Source organism: Pezoporus occidentalis, unplaced genomic scaffold, assembly GCF_034315485.1.
Source record: "Pezoporus occidentalis ecotype Australia unplaced genomic scaffold, CSIRO_AGI_Poc_V1 ctg127, whole genome shotgun sequence".
In the NCBI taxonomy this organism is placed as follows: Eukaryota; Metazoa; Chordata; class Aves; order Psittaciformes; family Psittacidae; genus Pezoporus; species Pezoporus occidentalis.
The window spans coordinates 1,876,389-1,904,138 of record NW_026913071.1 but is presented as its reverse complement, the minus strand read 5'-3'; the positions used below and the strand labels follow the sequence as shown (position 1 = coordinate 1,904,138).

The following is a 27,750-nucleotide window of genomic DNA, read 5'->3' as shown; positions in this document are numbered from 1 at the left end:
TCCAGTACATGGACAGCAGATTGGCACAGTCTTGCTAATTACTTCTGGATGCGGGCTCCAATCCTGCAAAATCATACACCTACCCAGCAGTGTGTGGTGTTTAACATTCACTACCTGAAGAGATTTACATCAAAGCGACATTTTCCAGTGTAACTGCCTCATAATTGGCACAAAACACAGGCATGGTAACAGCCTTTTGCTTCACAACCGGTCACTGCTCCAATGTGATGGAGGAGCATCTGACCGGCGCAGTGGCCCTTACTGTGTGTCTGCATGCTGGGGGTGGTGTCTGCTTCATGGAGTTATGCCTGTAGCTCCTGGTTTGAGACGTAGCCAAAGTTTTCTTCTGAAAATCGAGCTAACAAAAAAACAAAAATCCCATAGTTCCCTCATGCCATCTGTTAGCTGCTTCTTTTCAAGGTTTCCAAAGCCATAATGGATCGTAATGGGCAACAGAGACACTAGAAATGTATAGATCTTCAAGTAAATGAGTGGAGAGAAGAGGAGGGAGACCGCCATCACCAGCAAGGACTGGCAGTGTCACCAGAACTTCAGAACATCCAATTGTGCTTTCCTGATGGTGCGTATGGGGTATTACCTAGGAAATTCTGAAGCTATTTGCCTTTTATATCTTGATGAAAATCTTTATCCATTGCCATCTGGCCCCCACAGCTGAATTAGCAGACCTAGAAATGGCTTTTTTCTAGAAGTCATTGTATTCCTATTGAAAAAGTGGTATCTGCTAATGCTTGCCAGTTTTTGAGAGTTTACTAGTTGAACTGTGCATGGGGAATTTCTTACTCAAACTGTTGATGAGCCCCTGTTTCTATTTGCTTTTCATGTTGGTTGCTGGCATTCACAAAGAAAGGTTGATTCCTCAGTGTTCTGTGATAGCTTTCTTAACTACATGCTACGTTAAACAATTTTAATGGAGTATAAGGTGCTAGATCTTTCAGAAAACCTTGCTTGTTTTCAGTGATGAGTAAGGGAGAAATTAAAAAGATAGTAGAAGGAAGTATCTTGCTTCAGGCATAGAGTGATTGCTACCTGGGGAAGGGTCAGGAAGGAAAAAGTTCTGATGTATAATACTGAACAGCTGGCTGTATGCATTGCTGGGCAGGGGGAAGAACCAGTAATGTGATACCTATAGCATCAGCATGCCTTTTCTTATCCCTGGAGACGCACTCTACTCCCTAAAAACATTAATAATGAAGCGTTTGACTGGATATTTGCATTGTAGAAAATAAGTGTTTAACTACCACCTAAGCAGCTGCCGGATGACAATGGAGCATGCCACTGGGAAATTGGAAGGTAGAAGGCAGGTACAAATTAGAAGGCTTGAGGCAAGTAAATAGTACCTGTCTGGAATAATAACTGTGTGCTGTGTTCTGCACAGCATCTGTGAAAACAAGGATGGGGTTCTGCTGAGGCCTGGGAGTCAAGTGTGGGGATACTTGAGCAACTCCTTCCTAAATGGCAGTTTTTACAATTTGATATATTTTTCAAGAAAGGATGAATGGTTTTGATATGGTGTGGGAATATGGAGGCTGTGGGGTGTGATTTGGCACAGCACAACTGCATGAAATTCAGTAGAATAATGCAACTCAGCTTGGTGTATGTGTTCAGGCAGGATCTGTCTGTAATCAGGCAGAGGTGATCTGTTGCACATGCCATGTTTTATGAGTTTTAAGCCTGAATCTTTTTTAGCTTGGTTACATGATAAATAGGCATATTTGGACACTGGAGGTCTCATAGTATACACATAGACTGTGCTATGCATGCTTTGCACACATTTCTTCAAGCTTTCAGCTGAAGCTGTAGCACATCCTCACTAGTTCTTTCTCTGCTCTATAACAGTGATGCCACCTTGGCCTGTTGGTTCTTTTTTCCATTTCTCTCTATTTGCTCTCACTTTCTCTTGCTCTATTAGAAGCATTTGCAAACCCCCCACAACTCTAAAGTCTTCCTCACCCTGAAAGTGTAAGCACAAATCCTTTTGTTCATGAAACGTAAACAGCTATTGGTTTACGCAAAAATGTGTAAAGCTATGGTACAAGTTTGGAAGGCAGTCCATTAGAGGTTTCTCTTTAAGCCTTGGGAGATCCTGGTGTTGATAAATCTTTTCCACCTTTCTTTCTGTATTTTTGAAAGCTGGATTTGCTGCTATGCCTGATTTGATTAGCGTGGAGAAGCTGAATGATACAAAAGGCCTTACTCCAGATAAGTAATTAACCAAGTGGTTAGGAGAAGGTTGTGACGAGGCTGGTCTTGTGTTTGAACTATTGCAGGCAGCTTTTGACAGTGAGTAACACCCCCAGTTTTTGTAGGGGTGCAGCACCTTTTTGTCTGCAAAGAGAGGGAAGATAGGGTTGCCATAATTTGTGATATCTGGTTCCCAATATTCAGGGGCTGGAAGGGCACAGCCGCTATTCAGGAGTGACAGAGGTGGCCCTGGCTTGAATGTCTGGTAAGAGGTTACTTTGTGTAACTAATGTCTGCTTTTTATATTCAGATTCAGGATGGAAACATGCTTCTATGCAGTTAATTCAATGAATTTAAGGAGGTTGGAGAGGTAACAATCTTTCTTTCTACTAATTTGCACTTTCAAGGTACTGTCTCCTTGTACTTTACTCATAACTGCAGTACTTTTAAACCACATTGATTAAGGTTCTACTGTTAAATAAAGCCTTTTAAGATTTTCATTGATATCAAAAAGCCTTTATGGGGCCTTACTAAAGGAGGAAAAAAGCCACAGTGAGCTTTTAACTGAAGAGAAAATGTCTTGCTAAGGTTTGTCAAGATAACAAACTTGTGCTGGTTTTGTGATTTAATTCCTTGCATGATCAAAATGCAGTATCTACTTTGTAATGAAAGAATACAATACTTGTTTTTCAATAAACTCTCTTTTCTGTTAGCAGCTCAGTTTTAATCCAGGGTGGTGAAGAGCAGACCATGCAACAAGACAGGTGTGAGGAGCTCAGAAATGGGGAAATCTTCAATAGACTTCAGCAGAACCAGTGCACAATGGATGTGAGGGAAGTAGCATGATTGGGAAAGACAATAACTGTACAGGGCATTGTGGCTTTACTGAACTTCTCTTCTTGAACATAGTTTAACTTAGGAGAAGCAGGAGAACTTGGAAAATATGTTTGCTGACTTCCAGCCAAGCTGGTAATATATGTTGCTGAAAAGAAATAAACAGGCTTTGTATATCTTGAAATGAAGCAAGTTTTATCTGTGAAATAGCGGGTTTCTAGGTGTCTCACAGGCCTCTTCTCAGGGACTTCTGGTATGCTCTGCAGGTGCACAGTGCATATGGGCTATATACATTCATGCTCCAGGCTGGAGTCCTGTCCAGGTAATTGGTGTTCAGGTAACTTCTGGATGAATGATTTGTTCCCTAGTTGCCAAGTCTTTGTTTTTTTGTGTAGTTCAGGGATGTCCTGCTTTCAGCACCTCTCAGAACTCATTCCAGGAGTGCCTCTCAAGCAATGTAATGTCTCTGCTGGGACAGGAGCAGGTCATGCATCTTTTTTCTTGCCAAAGTTTGAGACAAGGGCTCAGATAGACATGGGTTCAGATAGCATGAAGATGACTAGGACTGTCTAGAAAATAAAAAATATGGTGACTCTTGGAGTAGATGAATACGAGGAAGCAGCAGCTGGTATTGTGCCCACTTTTAAATAAGGAGGAGATAGCCTGGCCACTGTGACCCTAACACAGGTCACTTGCATAAACAGAATGGAAATCTGGGATAACATGGAAAGCTGTGTGAGAAAGGAACAGGAAGACTTCCAAACTATTTTGGTTCACAGGTGTGAGCAGAGTAAATATTGTTGTGATGTAACTTGGTCAACATAAAATTGCTCCTGATCCCAAAAGGAATAACACGAGGCAACTCAGCAGTTAATTTAATACAAGAAAGTGTGTCCTGTGAATATTTTTTAGTTTAATGAAAATACTTCTGTTTCTATACTGATATTAATTACTTACTTTGAAAGGACTCCAGTGTTTTCAGGACTTTGTGCCATACCCGTTGCTCTTCAGATTAGAGACTCTATTTTCAGCACACCAGTTGCTGACAATGTGTTGTGCCAGTACATTGTCAGCATTCACTAAAAGTAGTAATAATAAGCTAAGCTGCGTATCTCTGTGGAGAGATGAATAGGAGGCTCTCTAAGCATACCCAGAAGGTTTAGACAAAAAATATTTCCATAGAACTGTTTGTAATTTATAGAAAAGATAAGTGCTTAGCAATATCCCAGGACTGCTGCAGGCACGGGAAGTTATTCAGATGCATGGATGACTAAGTAGACTTTTGCTTGGATTGAGATCACTCTTAGCTGTGTCCCAGGGTTATGGAACCCTCCAGGTGTTGTGATTAGGTAAGATGTACATATCAAAACTGAACCAAATAGCTGGTAGATTTAACAGCTTTTTTTTGTTCAGAGCAGACTTTACAAACCTAATAACTTGCTTGAATGCTACTATCAGGCATTATAATTTCTTATCATTATTTGGCTAAGGAAGTCTTATATTCCTGTGCCAGCCTGCTCTTTGTGAACACTGTTAAACTGTTGCTTTGTTCATTGAATTCAAAAGTAAATGGCTCTTTTCTGAAGTTTTTCCTGTAGGAGACAGATGTTTGGATTTGTACCCATCATGTTTAGAACTCTGTGATAAGAGGCCCTGTCCATTTCACTATGCATCCTCTTACATGTGGAGATGAAGTGATAGGTTGATGAAACAGAAAAACATGAGAAATGAGTGTGCTCTGCTCTGCTGCCTGAAACATACAAGGTGAATATGAGCTGGCACCAAGGTAAATAAAACAATGAGTTGGCTGGCGCAATGGCTGTGTACTACTTCTAGATCCAGCAAAGGGCCGGGAATTTCCAAACCCACCTCTGGCCTGTGTCTCTGGTGTTACCTCCTCCTAATATGAGGCTGTTCCTAAACACAGACTAGTCCTCCATGAGGTCATTTGCTGTGTATCAGGGTGAGGAGAGACTATCATAAATTGCTGCTGCTGCTGTATAGACTTTTCTCTTCATCCTGGGCTTATGACAACGGACTTTACAGCAAAACTGAAATACTAGATGATCAGACTCTATCGTTCACATGGACGTGATTTGTTTCTGTGAGTTCATTCTTCTATTTAGAGAAAGATCCTGCTACCCTCCCTTACGCACTGACACAGTTGCCAAAATAACCGCTCTTACTAACTGGCAGCTTTAAAAGCCAGCCTGCAGCTGACTTTGAAACAGAAGGTCAGCAAACGGAGCAACAGACTTCAATTCAGAGCTTTAATGGGAGCCATTGACCACAGCAAAAGGCCCTGACTGGAGTGTCTAGAGTGTGCTTTGCACAGGCCAAAAAGTCACTTTCATACTCTTTGAACCTTTTGTATAAACCTATATATTTTTCACTCTCTGGATTTCAAGATGAATGTGCAGCCGTGTGCTAGATGTGGCTATGGGGTTTACCCTGCTGAGAAGATTAACTGTATAGATCAGGTCAGTTCTTTTCTTTATTATTTTGGACTATAATAAATGCTCAGATTGGCACTTTTAACACAGTGCAAATCTCTTGGTTTTAAAAGTTCTTTACTCATGACTGGGTTCAGAGCTGAGTTAATAATAAGCATATATTTGAAGAAACATTAAATGAATGTTAAGGATCAATACTGAGATTTAAAACACAACAGAATAATAATGAAATACAAATCATGTTTGTTTGATTTCTGTTTTGTGGTATTTCCAGACATGGCACAAAGCCTGTTTTCACTGTGAAATATGCAAGATGATGTTAACAGTAAACAACTTTGTTAGCCATGAGAAAAAGCCTTACTGTCAAGCGTAAGTGTGTTTCCTTTTCTCTTTTTTAAAGCAAAGATTTTAAATGCCAAGTCATTTTAATGTAATAGAAGATCACCATTTGGACTCAGCCTGGTCCCATGTGTGGTATGAAATTATGTCTTGTTAGTGCCTTTGTGCATATCTTTGGATTTTGTGAATCACAGATGATGGGAAACTCTTGTTACTGGATATAAAGCTTTTTCATTTGCCCAGTGTGTTATAAAATACCAAATTAAATTCCATTTCAGTATTGTGGGAAGAAAATAAACCCAACTATAACATTCAGTGCTTTCCAAATCAGCAGTTAAGAGTTAACAGAGTTCAGCTCTCATCAGGAAAATGTATAAAAAAATGCAGATTTTGGAGTTGGTTGGTTCTAGGAAGTTTTTATTTTATAATGATCAATTCCTGTCAAATTTGTCAGCAGAAAAAAGGAGAGATGACAGTTGTTTTTTATTCTATTATTCTCTTTTGTTATTAGAAACACAGCATTGATATGACGATCATTAAAATTAATTTTGCTCTAGGCACCTACTCTATGGAATAATAACTTAGATGTAATCTGAGATGTACGTATGAGTGGGGGGAAAGTTATGTATAGGGGGTGGAGGCTGGTGTTGTGTTTTTGAGTGCTCAGAGAGAACCTTTCTGGTGCGCTGTCTCGTACATTCCTGATCTCCTTTTACACTTTCTTTTTTTAGGCATAATCCAAAAAACAATGCATTCACAAGTGTATTTGAATCACCAATAAATACGAATACCAAAAAGCTGTCAGAAGTGGTAAATGAGGTAAGAAGCTTGAGGGCCAAGAGTATTTAGCTTTGTTTTACATTTTGATATCGCATACCTGTCTTGTTTCAGAAATATAAACATGTATTCTTTACTTACCCTGCTCTATTCTTTTAAAACAGTAAGATCTCAACCCAGGTTTGAATCATCATGTTTTTCAATGCATTCACTCATGAGAAAGGTTAGATCTGAATTTGCTTCCACTTTCAGAAAGGAAACTGAATAGCAGTTTCTCACCTGCCATATCTGATAATCTACACGGAAGCATTGTTCACATAAACTGCACAGAGCTAAATAAACCGAGTAACTAAATGTAAACTCAGTAACTCAATCAGGGGGGTTTACACTGCAATTGGACACAAGAATGACCGACTTGCTTTATAATCTCTTCTGAAACTGATGCTTCAGGTCCTGAAACAGAAAATAAATTCTTTCTCAGTGGGACGTAGGCAAAAGTTCTCCTAAATACTTTGTCAGGTATTTCTGGCAAACTTGAGATAAGAAAACACCCAAGTCCAGGGACCTTTGCATGGTTCTACTGGAAACGTTTTGCTGAAGAGTTGAGGATGGAGCCGCTTTCCCAGCACTTTTAACTGCGTCCTCTCAAAGGCTGCTGTGGCCCGGCAGACCTCTAGGGGTGCTCAAAGTCTTCTTTCTGTTCAGATGCCATTCTTTTCTGCTTTGCATTGTTTTCCTCCGGTTAAATTTGTTTCAAACTTACATTTCTTAGATTTTCATGGAATGAGAAATACAGAGGCAGCCAATAATTGATAGCTGTCTCGCTTCTGTGTGTAATACTAGTTTCTTGAATGTCATGTCTCTCTAATAGTCCTATTAATTGCATGACTAGTAGGCAAACCAATGTGTTTTGATGTGATTAGCCATATTAAAACAGAAGAAGAAAGTTGTATTTCTTAGATTACAGCATGCTGAATTCTGATTCTGTATCAGCTGTAGAAACTTGATGTACGCTAATAGCCTTTATCAGACTCTACCTGCTTTCATTCTTGTATTCTTATGCATCAGTTTTTGCAGTATCATGGGCAGCAGCTATTTCAACAGTGACTATCGCACTTACTTTAAACTGTGTGTGACAGATCTGCTCAGGAATGAGTCTGGGATTACTTCAGGTTCTATTTCTGGTTTTAGGCAGTGCTATGAGACTCTGATACTTCCAGTGCATGTGAATATACACGCCAGACAAATTATAGCTCAAAGATCACTTTCCCTTATTTTTTACACCTAAAGCACCTTCTGTCCTTTTCAATCACATAATGAGGTTCTGCTCCAGAGATAAAATTGCTAAGGGTAGTAAAGGAGCTGATTCTGCAGTACTTACTTAAAGGGAGTACTTCTATAGAAATTGTGAGTGCAGGAAAACTTTTTCATTGGCAAATGTGTAAAATAATCCTAACTTGGGAAAAAGTTGGGGGGGGGGGGGAAGGGAAGTGCGGGTCAAATATATTATTCCTAACATGAATGTTCTCACCTGAGTCTTATGTGGAGACACTGACTTGAATGCAGACATAAAAATTCAGCTTGCTCCCTCTACACAGAATTTCTGTGTGAGCAGACAAATGTGAGGAGATTCATCTCTCTGTACCTCTGTACTTCGTTTAAAAATGGGAATAATGTTACACGTGCTCAATGATTTTTCTGTCCAGTCAGTTTAGATTTTGCACTCTTCAAGACAGGGACTGCTATTTTTTGCCTCTGTAGAGTGAGCTGTATAACAGAGATGTGATTTCAGTTGGATTTCTGTATGCTGTCATGATAAAAGTAGCAGTAGGAAAATGATGACCCAGGACTAAATATAGTAGTCATTTACATTTACACAGTCATGATACTTTGTGGACACTGTGCAGGGAAATAAGAGATTAGAATATTGCCTGACAGGTAATACTTCTTTCATGTAATGCTGCATTGATATGTTCTACTTAAAATTTCTTAGGGATTTCAATCCTTATAGATTATTTCCCCCTGAATTATTATCTAAAGACTGAAGTACTCTTTCAGAGCTTCATGCCAGATTTCAGGTGTAATATGCTGCTCTTTTACAGATGTGCAGCTCCAATAATAGTAGGAATCTTAGAAGTTGGGTGTGGATTAGTTTTGATCATAGGGCTAAATGCAGTCTTCTCTTCTGTGAAAACTCCTTTGCCAAGAATAGGTGGCATGGAGGAAGTACTTTAGTAGTCTTTGCATGGCATAGGGCTGCAGGCTATGCAGCCTTTTTGTATATAACCAGGATGTAAGTGGTGTTGATCTAAAGAGGGAGAAGGTGGAAAAGATGGAGAATTTTGCAAGCTCTCAGAAGATGGTTGGTATTTTCTTGTGGGCTGTGAAGATTTGGTTGATAGGTGTGCTTGTCATAGACCCTTGGTTTCTGCATCAATATTGTATAAAAATGTATCCTCAGGGTGAAATTAGTAGTTGGCATAGGGGCTGCTCTGTAGCATTTGGAGATTGAACACACAGACACAGGTAAACATTGTGACTAGAGTAAATCATCTTAAACTGAGCTGTGTTGATGCTGCCACCCAGGATGTTAGTTCTGTGCAGTCACATTGTTCCTCTGCTTCTCTTCTGTTGATGTTGGAGATTTTTGCAGTGAGGCAAATGAAGGAACTGACATTGCTGAAAGGTAACACAGCAAAAGTCTATTTACTAATTCTCTGAGCTGATTTGTCCCACAGCTGCCTATTTGATGGTGTCAGTGTGTGATAGACAAGAAGGGTTGTCAAGTAGGTCTGAGGAGTTTTGGAAGTACCCTTCCTTTAGGCTGATTTAAGGTGCAGTGAAAACTAGCAGGTACTGAAGTGATTTTGTTGTGGTGGGAATTGCACTGTTTTTGTTGTTTCATCTTGCATTCATTTCCTTTTGTTACTTCATTTCATGCAGACTCCATAACACTGTGGACTAAAAGACCTTGTATGCCTCCCTTCTTCTTGTTCTCCTGAGGGGTGTATGTTATTCTCTACTAACAAACTACTAATACCAAGGGTTTTTTTTGTTTTTTTTTTAGACAAAATATCGAGAAGGACAAGAATACAAATCAGTCTTTCAATGGGATGCAAGATCCAGAGAAATTGAAGCTGTCTGTAAAGCCCAACAGCTGGCCACCCAGGTAAGGAATATTCCTCAAGTCTCCAAGCCACTAGCCTGCAGGAGACCAAGGATGAGCTCTGGCAAACTTGATTTTTAGGGTTTTAATCGTACCATTTCAATGGTAAAACCAACATTGCTTCTTACTTTTCAAGGCAGCATAGCTCAGTTATAGCTTAGGGTGCAAGAATCAGAATACAAGGAAGGAATAGTGTATCTATATAGTTAGCTGTTTGGGCTACTGCATGTCCAGCCATACTCAATGTGTCTTCTTTCTACTGGCACTGAGGCTTCACAACAAGTGATCTGATTCCCAGGGGAAGTTATTTGAGTCTTACTCCAGGATCCTAGATCCTGACATCTTGATGTCAGTTCTTGTTATACAAGTTCTGCCCTGGCAATTCTGAAGGTAATGTGGAGTGTAGGTCATGTGCTGTATGTCTTCACAGAGTAAATGTCACTTCCACAGCACTGTGTGTGGTTTATTTTATTCTGTCAGATCAGCTGTTTGTGTATGAAAACAAAGGTAAAGTTTGGGAGTTATTTAATTTTTGTCTTGTAGAATGCTTACTATGCTGCCTATGCGGAAGGAAAATCATGGTACTCTGGAACCATCCCAGATCCTGATATGGTCCAGATAACACAGGCACAGAAGGCTCTGAGTGATGTAAGTAGGGAGATGTTTGGAATAGCTTTATTTTCATGGTCTGTCATATTCTGAAGACCTACCAGTGCATCAAAGCACGTGTTTACTTCTGTCAATAATGATATTTAACCATGTAAGTGATTAAAGTCACGTAACAGCGCTATTAGCCATCCTGGAAATCATACATTTAAATATTTGTGTAAGTGAGAACCACTTCAGCTACTGACCAATGATATCTGAGGTGACCTGATCTTGAAGTCAGTGCTGTTTACATCAGTAGAACAGAACTCATGATGGAAAACATGTTATTTTCTATAGAGTAGACCTTTCATTGTCTGTATTTCCATGGCTGAAGAAAATAACTTCTGAATTATGACTGATCGTCTATGCCCATACAGTGGGTTAGTGACTCAGCCAACAAGAGCCAGTTAGCAGTGGATAATTGTTATGACTGGGGAATGTTTTCTGTAGTATGTAGGAAGTATTTCTACCTAAAAAGGCAGAAGTTAATTTGTTTGCCTTTAAATAAAGTGATACCTACTTTTAGAAAGCAGGCATTTAAAGAGGAATCATGTTGAACTACAGTGGGTTTTCTGTAACAATTAAACAAAAAATGTTCGTTTTCTAGTTTCAATACACAGAAGAATATGAGCCGCGGAGAGGCAAAGGCAGCTTTCCGGCTATGATCACTCCAGGTTATAAGGTTGCTAAGAGAGCCACCCAGCTAAGCAGTAATGTAAGTCACGGGTTTTTCAATCCTATTTTAGACAGCCAAATTTGGAGAATCCTGGGTTTAGTCCATTTACTTCAGACAGTAGGTTCTGTGATGAATATTCATTGCACTAGCAAACTACTTGGCTTTGGGAAGACAATCATATAGTATAAATGACATACATTATAGGTATTTCCTGAAAGATGTAGCAACTTTTGTTGTGCTTGTGATTGTGAATCACTCCAAAATATTTATTTAATTCATTACCTCCTTTATTTTCACGTTATGGCTTTATTAATCTATTTATTTTGTTCTGATTTTTTCACTTTATTATTTGAAGTTCAGTACCTGTAATATTGAATTGAATTCATATACAAGCTATTTGAAATATATGCACAGAAAATTGCTTACTTAGAAAACTAACAATTCAACTGTAAAAGATCAAGTAAAAATGAATCCTGTAGAAGTGATTTTAAAGTATTGCATTGTTTTCTTCAAACACTGTCTGCATTGTCATTGCAGTATGATCTTAGATGGTGCATTAATGACTATTCTCATGATATTTAATCAGATTTATGGCTCACATAAATCTAGTATTACTTGAAAATTTGATTAGCTGGGTCCATTTTTGTCTGCTTCTGGCATTGACTTCGAGGAGATAGGGCCTGAAATATAGTGATAGCTTGAATGTGCACTGGGAAGTGTCATGACTGCTGTTGCTTGTTTTCTCTTGAAGCCTTCTGATAGGAAATACTTTTTGTTTGTAGTATGTATTTTTTATGTTTTCTCCCTCAGGTAGAATATAAGCGGGGACATGAAGAGAGAGTTTCGAAGTTCACCTCTGTTGTAGACACTCCAGATATACTTCATGCAAAGGTTGCAGGACAGCTTTCAAGTGATGTAAGTAAAACAAAATAGGTTGACCTGGTTTTGACTCTCAAGTGCCTCTTAGGATGTTTATAAATCACTTAAAAATATGACCATAAACTAAAGTAAAATACTAATATTTTAAAGGCAAACTCATTTTACCACTAAGCATTTAATGTTTCCAGTTTTAAAGCCCTTATTCACTTCTAAGGACTATCTGGCTGTCAGAATTGAAGGCAGAGAACTAGTCTGTTCTATACCCAGCAACTGGGTGCTATGCGAAGTAGTGGAAGATGTCTGACTCTAATATAAATAAAGCAGGCATCTTGCAGACAACTTCAGATTTTCTTTAAACAGCTGTGATCCATCCTACACTCTGAATGAGACACAGAGATCCTGCAGAAGATACACAGTCATATCGTTAAAGACTACATTGTAAAGATTCAGGCTTCATGATTCATCTTCCTTCTGGCAGGTGACAGCCACTGAATGCTTGACTTTGCAACTTTAAGAATTGATTATGTGTGCAATCAAGGTACATTTGATCTAACTGCTACTGAACTGTCTTGAATTTTTACAGTTGAAATACACAGAAGACTTTGAAGAACGAAAAGGAAAAGGCAGCTTTCCTGCTATGATCACTCCAGCTTACCAGATAGCCAAGAGAGCAAATGAATTAGCCAGTGATGTAAGTGTCCAAAGCAAAGTCTCTTTTGGGGAAGAAAAGAATTGTCCCACAAATTTTATATTAGAATGGTTATCAGCAGAAATTCCATGAGCATTGTGGAGTTACGCTGGCAGTGCACTTCATGCACAAATTTTCAAGTGATTATCTTTTCAGGGACAAAAAGGCATTTTATTTGTGAATCAACACTTTGGATTTTTGTGGGCAAAAGTGTCCCCTTTACCCTGCCTCCTGTTGCATACAACTGAGAAGGAAGACAATTAGAGTTAGATGGAGGTCTTTGATTTCATTCCGCCCAAGTCAGTATGAGTTAGAGGGGCTAAAGTGCAGCTCTAATTTACACAGCCACAATATTTCTAGGTGATGTTGCATCAGGGGAAAGCTGTGTTTCAGAGATCTGCTTTGCTGTGAATTTCCATGCTCCCAGTGGATCTTTGCAGTTCATTCTCCTGTTCCTTCTTTTGTGCTGTTGCAGGATGAGGCTTTTATGAATTCAAGAAACTAGCTTCTTGAATATGTACACATACATACATGCATACATTTGACATAGGTATAGATTTATAAAACATAGCTTTCTATTCCACTCATTTTGCTCTCCTTACTGTTTGTGGGTTTTTTTAACTCCTTGCTGTTCTGATCTTTATTGGCTTTCTGTTCCGCTCCAAACATGGCAAAACTACAGCACCTCTATATGCTTTAAAAAGCATTGTGAAAGGTCATCAAATGTACAGTTAATTGGGTTTTGTCATTGGTGACTGAAAGGAAAGCCCTTTTTGCTGTAGAAGATGATAACATATAGTGCTAACTCGGTGGAAGTGAATTTAAAACATTATTAAGAGTCCTTGAGGAAAAAAAGAGGAGATCTGTAATTTTGAAGGCAAATACAACTGCCTCTAAAACACTTAAATGTTTTTGTTTGCCTTTGATCTGTGGATTTGTGTCAGTAAAAACACATGGTGATTAAAGGGCAGCATCACGTTACAGGCATTATTTTGACCTTAGCAAAGGTAGTGCAAATCTTTGTCTAAACTTGAAGGTTGATTGCTTAAAATTCCCTTGATCATTGGGGAAATCAGAATCTTTCAGAAACAAGTCCAGTTATTAATGGCATTCAGATGACCCTTTGGTCAAAGAAGTGTTCTGTGGTAACTGTGATTTACATTACAATCAGTTCTATTTTCTTTGCTGGAGCATCAGGAATTAGCTGCTGACAAGCAGGTGGTACTGAACACACTAAGCTAATGGTTTGGGTTGAAATGGCAAGTCCCATGTTCCTAGTGCATTATTAAAAAGTACACTGCTATTTTTGGTTTTATATTTTCAAGTGACATATCTGACTTCTGTGGATTGGTGGCAGTGGGAATTCTGATGATCCTTTATTGCACGTGGTTGATTATTAATCATTATGCAACATTTGCGTACGAGAGTAAACTCATTTTCTTTTCTTTTTTTCCTTTTAGGTAAAATATCATCAAAGATATGAAAAAGAGATCAAGGGAAAAGCCACCCATACAGCTGGAACGGATGCTACTATTGCAAGGGAACACATAGATCAATATGGCCAGGTATGCAACATCTGAGGGATACCCACGCTGATGTTGACCATTGCTGAAGACTCTAGAAACTACAGCGAGACCTATTTTCACTTTGCATTTCTGTATGAAAATGTAAGGTCTGAAAGGAAGGCATGGTGTGCAACAGCACCGTGCTCTGAATGTGTGATGTATTTTGCCACTGGGATTTACAAGATGAGACTGCAGGGTGCATACACTGTCACTGCATGATCCTTATGGTAGGGTCATTCAAAAAGGTAAGCCCTACCTTGGCAAATTTTATCTGTGTACATGTATGCACTGTACATTTCTATTGTGGTATTGTTACATCTCACACTGAAATGTGTTTACTTGTGGAAGATGTCCAATTCCATGTGAAAGAAAATGTAAATTCAGTTAGGAGAAAAACTGAAAGGGCAGTGAAATGATAGGTAGCAAGTTAGTAGATGGATGAGCATCTTTTCCCTTGCAAGTGTTTTTAGAAATCTTAGAAACTTTGCAGCTCTAAATATGTGAGAATAGGGCTGAAGATCATACATGTCCTCTTAGATTTCAGAGCATCTGAAAAAATAGTCTTGGGTGCTTGACAAGTTGTAGTTCTGTATTTGTGGAACCAATTACGCTTTAGTTCTGTTTTGGTCTGTGGCATTCGTTTTGCCTTTGTTGCATTTTTAAGGGAATTAAATTATTTTTGTGGTCTCCCAAAATGCATTCAATTAAATTAGGAAAATAGTACAGCTAAATAGTACTGAATACAGCTGAAGGGAATTTGAAAGGAATTGAATAGTGGTTTTGTATAAACAAAACTATATGGTTAGTCTCAGGTTTTTCATTCTTACTCTTCATGAGACCCACATATTTTGGAGAAATGAATGAAAAGGACTATATTGTCCTAAGATATTCGGTATTTTATGTTTCTTCCCTTGTGTCCAAACCTGTATCTTGTAATGTGTGAAAATCAAACCATTCTTGAGGAATATGCGTTTGAAATATGTAGCAATGAAGCCTTCTATCTTTTGAACTACTACAAGTTTTAGTAAGAATAAACAAGTAAAATTAATTTAAAAAAGCACCAGTTGCATTTTCAAGCGTTATAGAATGCTCCTCTCTTTAGAATTAAGGGTTCTTTTTCTTTGAAAGTATCTTTGAAAATTCAGTCACAGACTTCAGATTTTATTTGAGTTTTAATCTGCATAGATTGGATTTTGATATTCTTATTCAAATAAAATAGAGCCACTGAAATTAATGGATCTTTCTGAGTGAAGCATGACTTAACACAGGTAAAGGGGTTAGATTTCTAACTGTCAAGATCGTAGGGGCACATCTTACCAATGTATATATGACATGAGACAATTTAAGGAACATTACTATAAAGTTTCCTGTGTGCTGGGCACCTGTTTTGTTCATGTTTTAAAATCTTAGAAGTGGCTAAAATTAATTCTCTGGAACTTTGAAAATACTATTTTGTGATATGAGCAGTACTAGAAAGGATTTGAGAAAGAAGAGAAAGAAAATGTCAAGCTGCTGTGAAGAATTCAGACTCATGAATGGCATTTTAAGAAACTAACTCAGCTCATTAGTGATGGCTATTTTTTATTTTCTATGTCTGTTTATAGAATAATTTAGATGTGATAACTGTAATTGCACCACACTGGTCACAATACATGACCTATCTTACCATGTAACATTGATGGTGGATAAAGTGACCTACAGTGGGTTTTTTTTGCATTGAGAAGTCACAAGAGAGATACCCCAGATATTTATAGTCCTTTCTATCTGTGCTCTCCATGACATTCTTGGCATGCCACACATTCTTTTTTTCATTTAAACTAGCTGTTTACGACAAAGGATTTACAAAAGGTTTCAGAGAAGACACATTACACTGTATCTTACTTGTTTGTATACTTACCCTATTCTCCCCAGATCTTGACATAGAAAGCTTTAGGACGGTCATTAGGTATTACCATTTTAAAAAAAGCTTCAGTTTTTTGTTATTAAATTATCAAATTGTCAAACATAAAATAATCTATTGATGGATTTAAGAGTATTAATTCAGCAATAATTGTTTTTTTTTTTAAATCAAGCAAATGGAATTTTGTGACTTTGTTCCCTAAGGTGTTTTGCTCCCACTTTAATAGCTAGATATTTCTGCTTCATTAATGAATCCTTTGTCAAAATATATCACTGCACTAGAGGAATAGTGTTTTTGATCAGCTGTGATGTGAGATATGGCTATGGAGAGATCAAGAGCCTTCTGTTCACATCACAATGAAAGGCTGACCTTATGCTAAATTCGGAAAGTTTAAGCAAATTTTCTGGCTGTCTAAACACTTAGGTGTGTTTAGAGTTTTACAAGGAAATGTATTGATGAAGAGAACGGATAGCAGATACCATCTCTGTATGAACTGTGTATTACTGTATACTTGAATGCTATCTTGACCTCATCTAATTGCTACCTGAATTTGTCTTGCAATGCAACACAAGTAATGTTGCAGGCACAGTTAATCTAATGGGTGATTTAATTTTCTTTTTCATAAAAAAGGAAAGTAAAATTGAGGCAATGAACTTTCCTTCTAACAAGGACTGTGGGGCTTATGAAATCACCCATGGCCTCACCTGCTCGTGTATGATGAGTAAACACTCATACATTTTTCTATACATTTCTGCTCATGTATGATGAATAAACACTCATGCATTTTTCTATATATAATCTTCAGGATTATATGGATGAGTTTGAAGAACGCAGAGGGAAAGGAAGCTTTCCTGCTATGATCACTCCAGCTTATCAAAATGCCAAGAAAGCAAATGAATTGGCAAGTGATGTAAGTGTGAAACCTGAATCAATACAATTCATAAACAATTAAAAACAGCAGTTTGTCAGAGCAGTGCCTGGAAGGAGAATGCTAAAATTACACTTGAGAAGTAAACAACAATGACATTTCACTGCATTGCTGGGAACTGGATGCCTCAAGGGATTAATAATATCCATTAATACAAGAGGACACAGCTCCAACTTGCATGAGGGGAGAGATGGATGTAGCAACTAATGGGGATCCCTACTGTTAGGTTAACCCTCCTGGCAAATCTGCACCTGTATTATTAATGAAACCTTCAACTGCCTTAATCATCCTGTGGACTACTGTGGTATTCCCAGTAGTGAATAAATGGAGGATGAATGAGCTGAACTGGTTTTGATATTTTGATGTATCATGCCTCTAGCACAAAACAGGTCATATGGAGAAAAAGAAACCATAGAGTATGACACTGTCACTTCACAAGACTGAGCTTATTTCTAGGCTGGGGATTTTCAGTTCTGGGTGCTAAGCTAAAGAATTGGCAAGGAAGGTGGTGATGTGTGATTCTTGCATGCAGCCCATGGATTAAAGAGCCTCAGTCCTATTTGTGGTGTCCATCGTGTGCAGTGACAAAAATTGGGTCAGTCTGTAGGTCACTACATTGTGGCTGCTGTGAAGGGTTCCTGCTAGTGACAACCTTTGTAGTATGGACAGTTATCCCCTGTGGGGCTGTCTGGGCTGATGGGCTGAGGCTGTTTTCTGTTTAGTCTTTCGGCATGTACTAGCCTGTACTAGACACTAGCGGTAAATAGCTTCAATCAGTCACTAGCCAAGAATCGACTAGTTATTTGTTCAAGCTATAAACCACTAGTGCTGTTCAATCTATGTAAAAATTGGATTCTAAAAATTGCTGTCTAGTGAAGTGTCTTGATAGGGATTGTTGGGGCTGTGACTTTATATGAGGTTTATTTCAGGAACAACTTGCAGTGTTTCAGCTTAGCAAGTTCAATTTGCTTATCAAGGCCCACCTCATGAAGCCAGTCTAAATAGCAATGGTGAAAAGGTAGACATCTATTTTATAATTTTTCCTACTTTTTTTTTTTTTTAGATAAAATACAAGAAAGATCTTTCCAAGATGAAAGGTGCAGCTCACTTTCACTCCCTAACAGCTGAAGACAACTTAGCCCTTAAGCAAGCCCAAAGTGTTAACAAGCTTGTCAGTGAGGTAAGGGGTTCAGTCGATCTGTTAACAAGTTAATGCAGCTCATACAAACATTTGTGTCTGATAGGTAAGTACTACAAATATTGTTCTTATTGCCCTGAATGTAACAAACATGATTTGTGTGTAACTCAGTAACAGGAAAGAAAGGTGTAAAAGCAGATCTTCAGGTGCTGTTATCTGACACTTCCAATGTTTTGTATGGAAGTATGGGGAAACTAACCTCAGAAAAGTAATCCTAATTCTGGCTACATTAAGAATATAAATTGAAAAAAAACCACCCTGAATTGTGCTCTTAATGTCCTGTGAAGCTATAAACATAAATGCTTTAGGATAACTTGGGTGTGTTAGGGTGCTTAGAGCATTTCAAAGAAGGTTCTACTGGTAATCAGGAAGTAACACCAACTCAGCCAAAATTTGTACCATTCTGTTAATGCAGGTTTCTCTTTTATTCCCTCATGTGAAAGACTGTGAATTACTCCTAATGCATTCTTCTGCTTGGCAAGAGAAGATTGCTAGGGAATTCTCAGTAGATTCTGAATTATTAATTTATTTATAGTGTCATATCAGCTATAAAGATATTAATAAATGTGAGTTTCTAGAGATTTTCCCATGGCAGTTTAAAAACTTATACTCTTGAGATGTCAAAATATAAAACCTTCAATAATGAAAAACCCCTGGAAGCAGGACTGGAAGGGGCCTCCTGGGCCAGTGATTCCTGGCTCCTGCTGTTTCGGCACAGTATCATATAATCCTTTTCTTCTAATTTCTAGCCTGCATTTATTCCTGTCCACTTTATTACTACTGTGCTTTGTGCCAGCATTGCCCTTTAGTTTAAAAAGTTCTGCATGCATGATTGCCTTTCTGAGATGTTTACAAACGGATATAATTTTCTTCTCTCTGCCTTTATTTTCCTAGACTAAGCAAGCCAAATTCTCCTCCTCTCTCACAGTCTTTCATTGCAGCTGTTAGAGGCTGAGTGCATGTTCCTTAAACAGGAATGACTGTAAGAGTACATAAGTTCTTGATGAGGTCTTGCTGGATCCTGGTACATAGCACATGCACTTTCCAGTGCCTGCTCAAAAGTCTCCTCTTGCTTCAGCCTTGGACTACATTTACCTTTTTGATGGCTGTGTTACTTTGTCATCTTACCATCTGTCTGTGGTCAGCCTACAGATGAACAGTTTTCTCCTTCATAGTCCTTCCAGGTGATGAGCTCTTAGAGCTGAAATTTTTATGATTCCCCCCTACATGCATTAAGCTCTACATTGCTGAATTTAGTCATATTTCCATTACCACCCCCTTTAATATCACCCTCAACATTCCTACTTCGGAGTAAGGTACTTAATAGAAATATTAAACCAGTTCTGTATTTAAACTTACTCTGGAGAATTCTGCTGGTAAGCTTCCCCCTGGTCAATCCTTCATGGTGGAAAACACCCATTGCTTTTTTTGCTTTCATTTACTCCACACTCACCGTAAAATTCCTTCATAGATCCTTAGTTTTGTTAATGATTTTCCTCATGACACTGTCTCATACACTTTGCTAAGGTCCAAATGGATGAAATTTATTGCGTACCTTTTGCCTATAAAGCAAGAACTGAGTATATGAAAATCATATTAATTTTTATCATATGCCATCTCATGAAAGCCATGTATCAAAATCTCTGAACAGTGGGTCTGGCTGATGAAAAGTGTGTGTACGAACTTGACAGAGCATGTTAAGGTTTTACTGTATCTACCCCTTGTGCATTTTTGTCACTAAGGTGGAGTATAAGAAGGATCTTGAAAACAACAGAGGCTACAGCATGAACTACTGTGATACTCCACAATTCAAGAATGTGAGCAAGATCTCAAAATTCACCAGTGATGTAAGTTTCCAGTACCTCATGTTATCCTGACAGATAACTGGGGCTCATTTATGTAGGATTATGAAAAGAAGTATTGCAATATATGGAAGAGAGGCTGCTAATCTAGGGAAGTAGCTGCCAGTTGTTACTATTATCTATTCTAATTATTACTCATTTAATTTTGTATACCCATTTCCTGACTGGAAAGGTAAGCAGAAGATTCTTTACCAGAGTTAATGTCAGAGAGGAACATGTTTACTGTGTGGAAGTAATCAATGTTAATAATTGCACCACATGATACTCAAGTATAATTTTAACACTGCTTCCTACCGTTCTCTGAAATCTAGGAGGAGTAAATCTTTTGCCACATGCATGAGATGGTTGAGTGGTTTATCTAGTCAAATTCCTTACTCTGGGCTTCATGAAAGCTGCACCAAAACGGTCCAGTTTTGGTAGATGTTTATAATTTCATTTGTTAATGTACAAATAATGCTTCCATGCAATTTAATTCTAGTATCTGTTTCTGATGAAAAAAATATGCAGCAATAGAATGTGGAGGTATCTCCTTTATGTGGCATCCAGGTGATATGAAGAGCATGTAAGTGGCATCTTGTGAAATAGGAAACTCATAGAGGGTTTTAAGTTTTGTTTATTAAAGTACCAAGGTTGTGGTGGACTCATAAGTTTCTGTAATGGTGCAACACTAGTAGACCACAGCTGTAATCATTTGTTTCACTGCTGTAACATACGGAAACTCATATTAAAAATAGGTATATTTTAACAAAGTATTTTTGTTGTGTTTTGTACAGCTTAAATACAAAGAAACCTACCAGAACCAGATGAAAGGTCATTATGTGGGTATTGGCATGGACAGGCGAATGCTACATGCCATGAAGGTTGGCAGCTTGGCAAGCAATGTAAGTCTTTATTAATCATGCTTGTATAGCTGTTGCTTTCTTATCTTTTTTTTTTTTCCAGTATTAAGTTGATAAAAACTTTAGATCATATTGTATTGAGGATCTAAAGGATAGGTATGTTGAGAAAAGGAGAAATTGTAGAAACCTTTTTGTACTGATTTATAGCTCACTGTGTGGAAGAAGTTAAAATAAGCAAATTCAGTTATCTGGCAACATACTGCGCTCCTTCAGTTTTCTTTGACATCAGTAGGATGCTGAAGGTTTCTTGCCACCACCCCCAGGGTCAGACCTCTGATGAAAAAACAGTCTTTAATGAAGATTTCTGGATTCCAATTTAATTTACTGGGTTAGTCAAGAAGCTATTTCATTACATACCATTCCTTCAAGTATATTATTTACAAATCTGTAAGAAGCTTGAGAACTAAGCAGAAAGATAAAAGAAATGTGTCATAGGTGGAAGTTAAGTTAATGCTCCCACTGTTGGCATTGGATTAATTGAGGAGCTGAAAAAGAATCAATTAGTGGCTAAACTATGCAAATAATTTCATTTTCTTTGTCACTCATGACATTGAACTTACTTTGTTTTCTGCATTTAATATTAATATTATTGTTTCTCCTTTCCTCTTGACTGATAATTATTCACGCAAATGACAGCTTAAAAAAGATGATTTTTTTTTTTTCTCCCTGTGTTTCAGATAGCCTATAAGTCTGATTACAAGCATGATGGTGTTGACTACAATTACCCAGCTACTCTCACTCCTTCGTATCAGACAACAAGGAAGTTGGTCCCTTTGAAAGATGTAAATAATATTTTCCTATGACTTGCATGGCTCATCCTGTCCCTGTAGGAGAGCTTGTGATAGATTGCATGTGTCAAATGATGATTTAATCATGGGAGCAAACAGCTAGTGATAACAAAGTTAAAGCAAAAAAAGTGCAGGGAGTCAGGGGAGCTCAGAGGAATAGAAAGTGCTGCCACCTCCTGTCATTGGCTTCAGTTCAACACAGGTTGTACACTGATGTGAAATGAGTGAGCTCTGACCTATCCCTAGTTTGTGTTGCAAAACATCTCACCATCCTGGACAGCTTCATCGGCAGCATCAAGCAATGAAAGGATGAGGAGACTTAAATAGGCTTCTTGTCCTTTGTGAGTTCCCTGAAGATAGGTGTTCCGCTTTGAAGGGGAACTAATTGGTCACATACAAATGGGAGCAAATTGGTCACATAACCTTCCTTATACCTGTGATCTGTGTGAGAGAGGTGCCCTCTGTGCTTGGGGTTGAGTTACTGATGGAACAATATGAAGAAATTTATGTACTGCTGTGGTTATATGAGCTCTACAGCCTGATAAAGATAAAAATAGTCCAAGTGATGGTTAAGAATATTGGTTTTATAGGAATGCTTTTGAGGACCATCTGAAACTGCAACTTTTAAAGAATTAGTTGTTTTGAAGGAGAGGGGTTATAAATGAGGTTCATTTTCAAAGTGAGATATAAACTGTAATCTTAGACTAGGAAATTTTTAGAACATTAACTCACATCTCATCCAAGAGATCCTGATGTTTTCCTCACCTCAACTTAGTTATGGTTTAAGTCATGATTTATCTAGAATATTAGCTAATAAACCTTTGTCTACTCATTCTCTCATTTTCTGGTCTGGCCATTTCTTCCTTTATTAAATCTTTTTATTTTATCTTAAATTAGGTAAACTACAGGCAAAGCATAGACAAGCTGAAGTACAGCTCTGTTGCCAGCACTCCACAAATCGCTCAAGCCAAAATAAATGCGCAGCAGCTCAGTGATGTAAGTTCTGTCATCATTAACCACCATTGTTTGTTACAATTATGAGATAATTCTATTTCATATCTCTTGTAGCATTCATGTGTTTTTATTCTTGATAGTTCATCTACAGATTTACAACCAAAACAAGGATAAAAATTGAGTTAAATCCTTTCAAAAAATGTGGGAAGCATATCAGTAGACGTAATATTTTCCTCCATTTTGATATTTGTATTAGTTTTTCTTCTGTGTATTTATTGATGCATGTTTTTGATATTTTCTACTTACAGATAATCAGTAACTATTCTATTTATAGAATATTTAATCTACTTCCTACTACCTAAGTAAAAGTTACAATTGCCTTATTGCCCTCATATTTATGTCAGCCATATCTACGAGTGTATCTACAACATAGCACTAATAGCCTGAAATTTAAGGGCAGTTAATTAATCTAACTCATATTTTGGGTAAGTTAAAAATAACTGAGTTTGTTGTTGACTTTTTCAATATATGGCAGCTGAACTACCGAGCCCAGTATGAGAAGACAAAAACAAACTACACTCTACCTCAGGATGTACCTCAGTTAGTCAAAGCGAAAGCGAATGCCGAGTTATACAGTGAGGTAAGTCACGTGGTGTGGAAGTATTGTTACTCATGATGCTGTTAATAGAAATGAATGTAGAAATGATGATACTATTTCTGGAAGCATTTATCATTTATCTTTGGTCTTCACTAAACAGCATGAAGTGTGGTATAGATATTCTGGTGTAGGTAGAGATACTATCTCAAGTACAGTGAAACCACTAGACTTTTTCAGACAATTTGACTTTGTTTAGTAAATCAGTGTTCACTTCACAACTTCACAATACCACTGAGGTGGTATTTATATGAAGAAGCAATATTTGCGTAGTTATGATAACTTGAAGCTTACTGAAGTCAATGGGAAGAAACACAGTGACTTCAGTGAACTTGGATCAAGCTCACTCTTGCTGCCATTCAGAATTCATGACAATATACATTGATTTACTTTGACACCTGGGTGTTAAAATCAAGAACTTACAGGAAAAGTTTAAATTCTATTTCATTTTTAAAGTTTTTTTTTTCAGGCCTCCATTGTTGTCGGTAGTTTTGGAGGGAAAAAAGCTCAACAAGACAAAGGAGTGCAAAACCTCCAGTCTTATTACTGGTGTGACTGTTATTTTTGAAAGTTTCATAATTTCTCGTGGTTGTGAGTTGGCATTACTGCAAGTATTCATAACTGTTTTTCCCCTAAGTTTTATTTGAGTTGCATTAGTGGAGTCTTATGGAGCAACACTCTGTGGCTGTAATGTGCTGGGATGCATGCTCATTGTTAGATGCTAGTAACATGTTGCTGTCTTTCTTTTCTCAGATTAAGTACAAAGAAGGCTGGGAGAAGAGTAAAGGCCAGGGTTTTGTAATGAAACTTGATTCTCTGCCTCTACTTGCTGCCAAAGCTTCAAGGGATCTTGCCAGTGATGTATGTTATATTTAATTACCTAGGAATTATTCTTTATATAAGTTGTTATAGAACAGGGAAATAGAGCTTAACTCATTTCATCTGAATTTTAAAGTCCTACATTTGGCTGTCCATCTTTCTCAATGGCTGGTGAACAGTTGGAAACTTGCTCAGACTGCTATGAAACTTCACTCTCTGAAAATCGTTTTTTCTAAATACAAGTGTACAGAAGGAAACAAAACAAACCCCTTTAGTAAAATTCAGTGTTTTGAATTGTTTAAAGCCTCAAAAATGATGTTATCATCACCTGCAAAGGGAATGCATATTTCTTTAGTTTGCTGCTTTAACATAAATACATGTATCTAAAAAAATTTCCAAACACTTTTTAAACAACTTATCTCATGCCTGTGGAGAGGCAAAAAAAAGAATAAACTTCTTCTGCCAGTGGGAAGTGTTTGGCAATGATGGTGATTCCAAAATCCCACCTCATTAAGAAAATAAAATTTTTCATTCCTTGCTTGTTTTTACTTGATTGATTCTTTATCTTTTGCTTTAAAAAACAAATAATTTAGCTAATCAGCTTATAAGTATATCCACCTCATAGGAATGAGCCTGAAGGAATTAAGTTAAAGGCAACATAAACGAGACCAACCTTGCACTTTGGGAGTTTCTTAGAAAGCCTGGGAAATCTGAAGTGACAGCGTGAGAATCAGACTAAATCATTCTAAATTTTGACCATCCAAAATGCCAGTGAAAACCATATTACTTATCTTTTAGGTAATTGGAAGCATTCTTTGACTGAAACTATTTTTTTTTTTTACAGATTAAATATAAAGAAGAATATGAAAAAACAAAAGGAAAAGCAATTGGAGCCAAAGATTCGAGACTTTTACACTCTCTGAAGGTGGCCAAGATGAGTAGTGAGGTAAATTATTTATTTCTCCGAGTCAGAAGGTGTTATTCATAATTGTGAATCTTTCAGCAACAATATGCAATCTACCACTGTTACTGCTTTCACTATAGGAAATTCTTGGAAACTTTTAACAAGACAAAGGTTGGTTTCCTTCCTCTGTCTGTGGCTCTGCAATGCTTGCACAGTATTTTTGTTCTCATAGGGAATTTTGAGCTGGTGCTGTCCTTATTTTGGGGCAGGAAAATAGCATCCTATAAAACCCCTAGTATAAACACTTCTACGTGGAACTTTAAAGCAGATTAAAGTTTTTTTAAAAGTCATATGTACTATAATAGAGAAGATGTTTCCAGAGTTTGCCATCTGTTTTGTGGATCCCTTATAGGACTCAAACAAAAGTGGAAATTTAAGATAGCTTTGACTTTGCAGTGCAGTGGTGCAGACAACTTGTTTTCATTTCTTCTATTTCTAGATTGCCTACAAAAAGGATTTTGAGGAGAGTAAGACCCATTTCCATCTGCCTATGGATATGATAAACCTGAGACATGCTAAGAAGGCCCAGGAGCTTGCTAGTGACTTAGATTATAGAAAGAGACTGCATGAATACACAGTGGTTCCAGAAGACATGAAGACAAAATGGGCAAAGAAGGCCTATGGTCTCCAAAGTGATGTAAGATGATGTATACTCAGCTTGACTGAGTTAAGTTAATTATAAGCAGCATGAATGTTTATAGACTTTTTAAGTTTGACATTAATTCTCATTCATACAATGCTGTTTGATTACACGATGACTTATTTTATATGTCTTTGCAATGCCTTTGAAACTGGAAAGGGTGCAAATGTTCACATGCAAAAATTTTACATGTGTTCCACATGCCAATAAATGTCATTTTCCTCTACAGCTTCGATATAGGTCAGATCTGATGTGGATGAAAGGAGCTGGGTGTATCACAGAAGGAAGTCTTAATATACAACAAGCCAAAAAAGCAGGAGATTTGGTCAGTGAGGTAAGAAAAGTACTCAGGCTTCTGTCTGTTGTTTACTCAAAGGTTTACGTGCACTTATTCCACTAGATTATGTGGAATAGGTAAGTAATTCCTAATATGGAAAACCTGAGAAATGGAAGAACTGATGGATGTCATTTAGTTTTTCGACGGTTTAGGAGATCCTAGGTTAGAGGTTAAAAATATGTTTCCCATTATATGATTATTGTGTCAAGTTTGTGAGGCAGAAGAGCCCATAATTGTGCTTCCACTTCTATTCATTCACCTGCTCATTTTGCAGAGTGGCGTTGGAAGGATTTAGAGTTTCTATGACATATGCTACAGGAAGTGCATAGAGTTTTAAGGAGCAGTGTTGAAAAATCGGATGTTTGTTAGCCATGTGTGGAGTTTCCTTGCTTTTTGGCAAATAAAGGATATGACTTTATTGGCAGCTTCAGCTTGTGCTACTTTTCATTGCTTTCACTTGGTTTTGCACTGCCGTTAGCCTTCTGGAAGTACACTTCCTCAGCTGCTTAGCTATGGTTCAATCATCTCACTAGAGCTAGGAAAACTAGAGGACATATAGAAGAATACATTAGGGGAAGTTTGACAAGAAGGATAAAATTCCACTTAAGGCTGGGGGAAGGAACAGAAGCCAGTTAGTTACTGGAGATCACACTCTTTAATACATTGGGTCTCTGACATCCTCTCACTACTCCTGCGAGGGGAAAAAATACATCTGAGAAACAGAAGAAGAGCAGCTACTCTCAGATCTACTGTCTTGCTAGGGATAGACTGACATCTGCTGCTGTCGTGTGCTGTGGTAATAATCACTTCCACAAATATTTAATCCATAATGATCTGCCTTTTCATTCTAGTGCTGCATAAGGCCAAGAGATGGCTGACAGTCACCTGAACTGGAGACTGGTGGATAGTATTTTAGAGATCTCTATTGCCATGCAGAGCCTGGCATTTTGTCATTTCTTTGCAGAATGTCACTATATTGTGTTCCATGCAATGTGACAAAACATGCTGTTTTTAATCTGCCTCCCTTCCTTCCAGGTTCCTAAAATAAAGGGATGAGCACCTCTTTGAAGTGCTGCATGCTTTTTTAACTTCTATTTTGTGTTCCCATAGCAGAGACACAGCATAAATTGATCTGTTCACCCATCAGTTCAAACAGAAGGATTTCTCTACTGAAATGCCAGATAATGAAAAAATGCATTTACGCCCTTCCTAGGTGGAATGCCCCACTTCATGGTTGAACTGTTAGAATCAGAATTTGACTAAAGTATACAAGAAATATGCTTGGTCTCCCCTATCATACTGTGGTCTTGAAATAAGGTGCTGAATTTCCTTCTACTGTCTCAAAGACAGAGAAATATTTAGCTTGCTCTCAAATGAGTGATACAAAAGACTGAGGCAGAGGCACTGATACAAAACAGGCCTGATCCAAAGCCTGATGAAGTTAGTGGAAGTTTTCCATTCACTTATGTGTGTTTCAAATATAAAACAAAAAGTAAGATGGAATAAAGGTAAGGGCAATCTTGTTTACCAAAGTAGAAACATTAGTCTCTATGCAAATTTGTCCATTCAAATAAATCTT

General features: G+C 37.8%; 1 protein-coding gene across 3 annotated transcripts in view; it reads left to right on the top strand.

Annotated features, from left to right (window-relative positions):
- The first annotated feature begins 4,874 nt into the window (after nt 1–4,874).
- Nucleotides 4,875–27,750, top strand: part of NRAP (nebulin related anchoring protein) — a 49,256-nt gene continuing 26,380 nt past the window's right edge. The window contains exons 1-20 of one of the 3 annotated variants that reach the window (XM_062607861.1): nt 4,875–5,516; nt 5,764–5,858; nt 6,560–6,638; nt 9,673–9,774; nt 10,315–10,419; nt 11,027–11,134; nt 11,906–12,010; nt 12,558–12,665; nt 14,123–14,227; nt 16,933–17,037; nt 18,119–18,235; nt 19,996–20,100; nt 20,889–20,996; nt 21,692–21,796; nt 22,700–22,798; nt 23,292–23,396; nt 24,165–24,272; nt 25,075–25,176; nt 25,634–25,831; nt 26,064–26,168. In XM_062607861.1, coding sequence (XP_062463845.1) covers nt 5,445–5,516; nt 5,764–5,858; nt 6,560–6,638; nt 9,673–9,774; nt 10,315–10,419; nt 11,027–11,134; nt 11,906–12,010; nt 12,558–12,665; nt 14,123–14,227; nt 16,933–17,037; nt 18,119–18,235; nt 19,996–20,100; nt 20,889–20,996; nt 21,692–21,796; nt 22,700–22,798; nt 23,292–23,396; nt 24,165–24,272; nt 25,075–25,176; nt 25,634–25,831; nt 26,064–26,168 — 2,136 coding nt within the window. In that variant the 5' untranslated portion in view covers nt 4,875–5,444. Of the gene's footprint in view, nt 5,517–5,763; nt 5,859–6,559; nt 6,648–9,672; nt 9,775–10,314; nt 10,420–11,026; nt 11,135–11,905; nt 12,011–12,557; nt 12,666–14,122; nt 14,228–16,932; nt 17,038–18,118; nt 18,236–19,995; nt 20,101–20,888; nt 20,997–21,691; nt 21,797–22,699; nt 22,799–23,291; nt 23,397–24,164; nt 24,273–25,074; nt 25,177–25,633; nt 25,832–26,063; nt 26,169–27,750 lie in introns of all 3 variants that reach the window. The other 2 variants (XM_062607862.1, XM_062607860.1) reach the window with 2 other exon arrangements.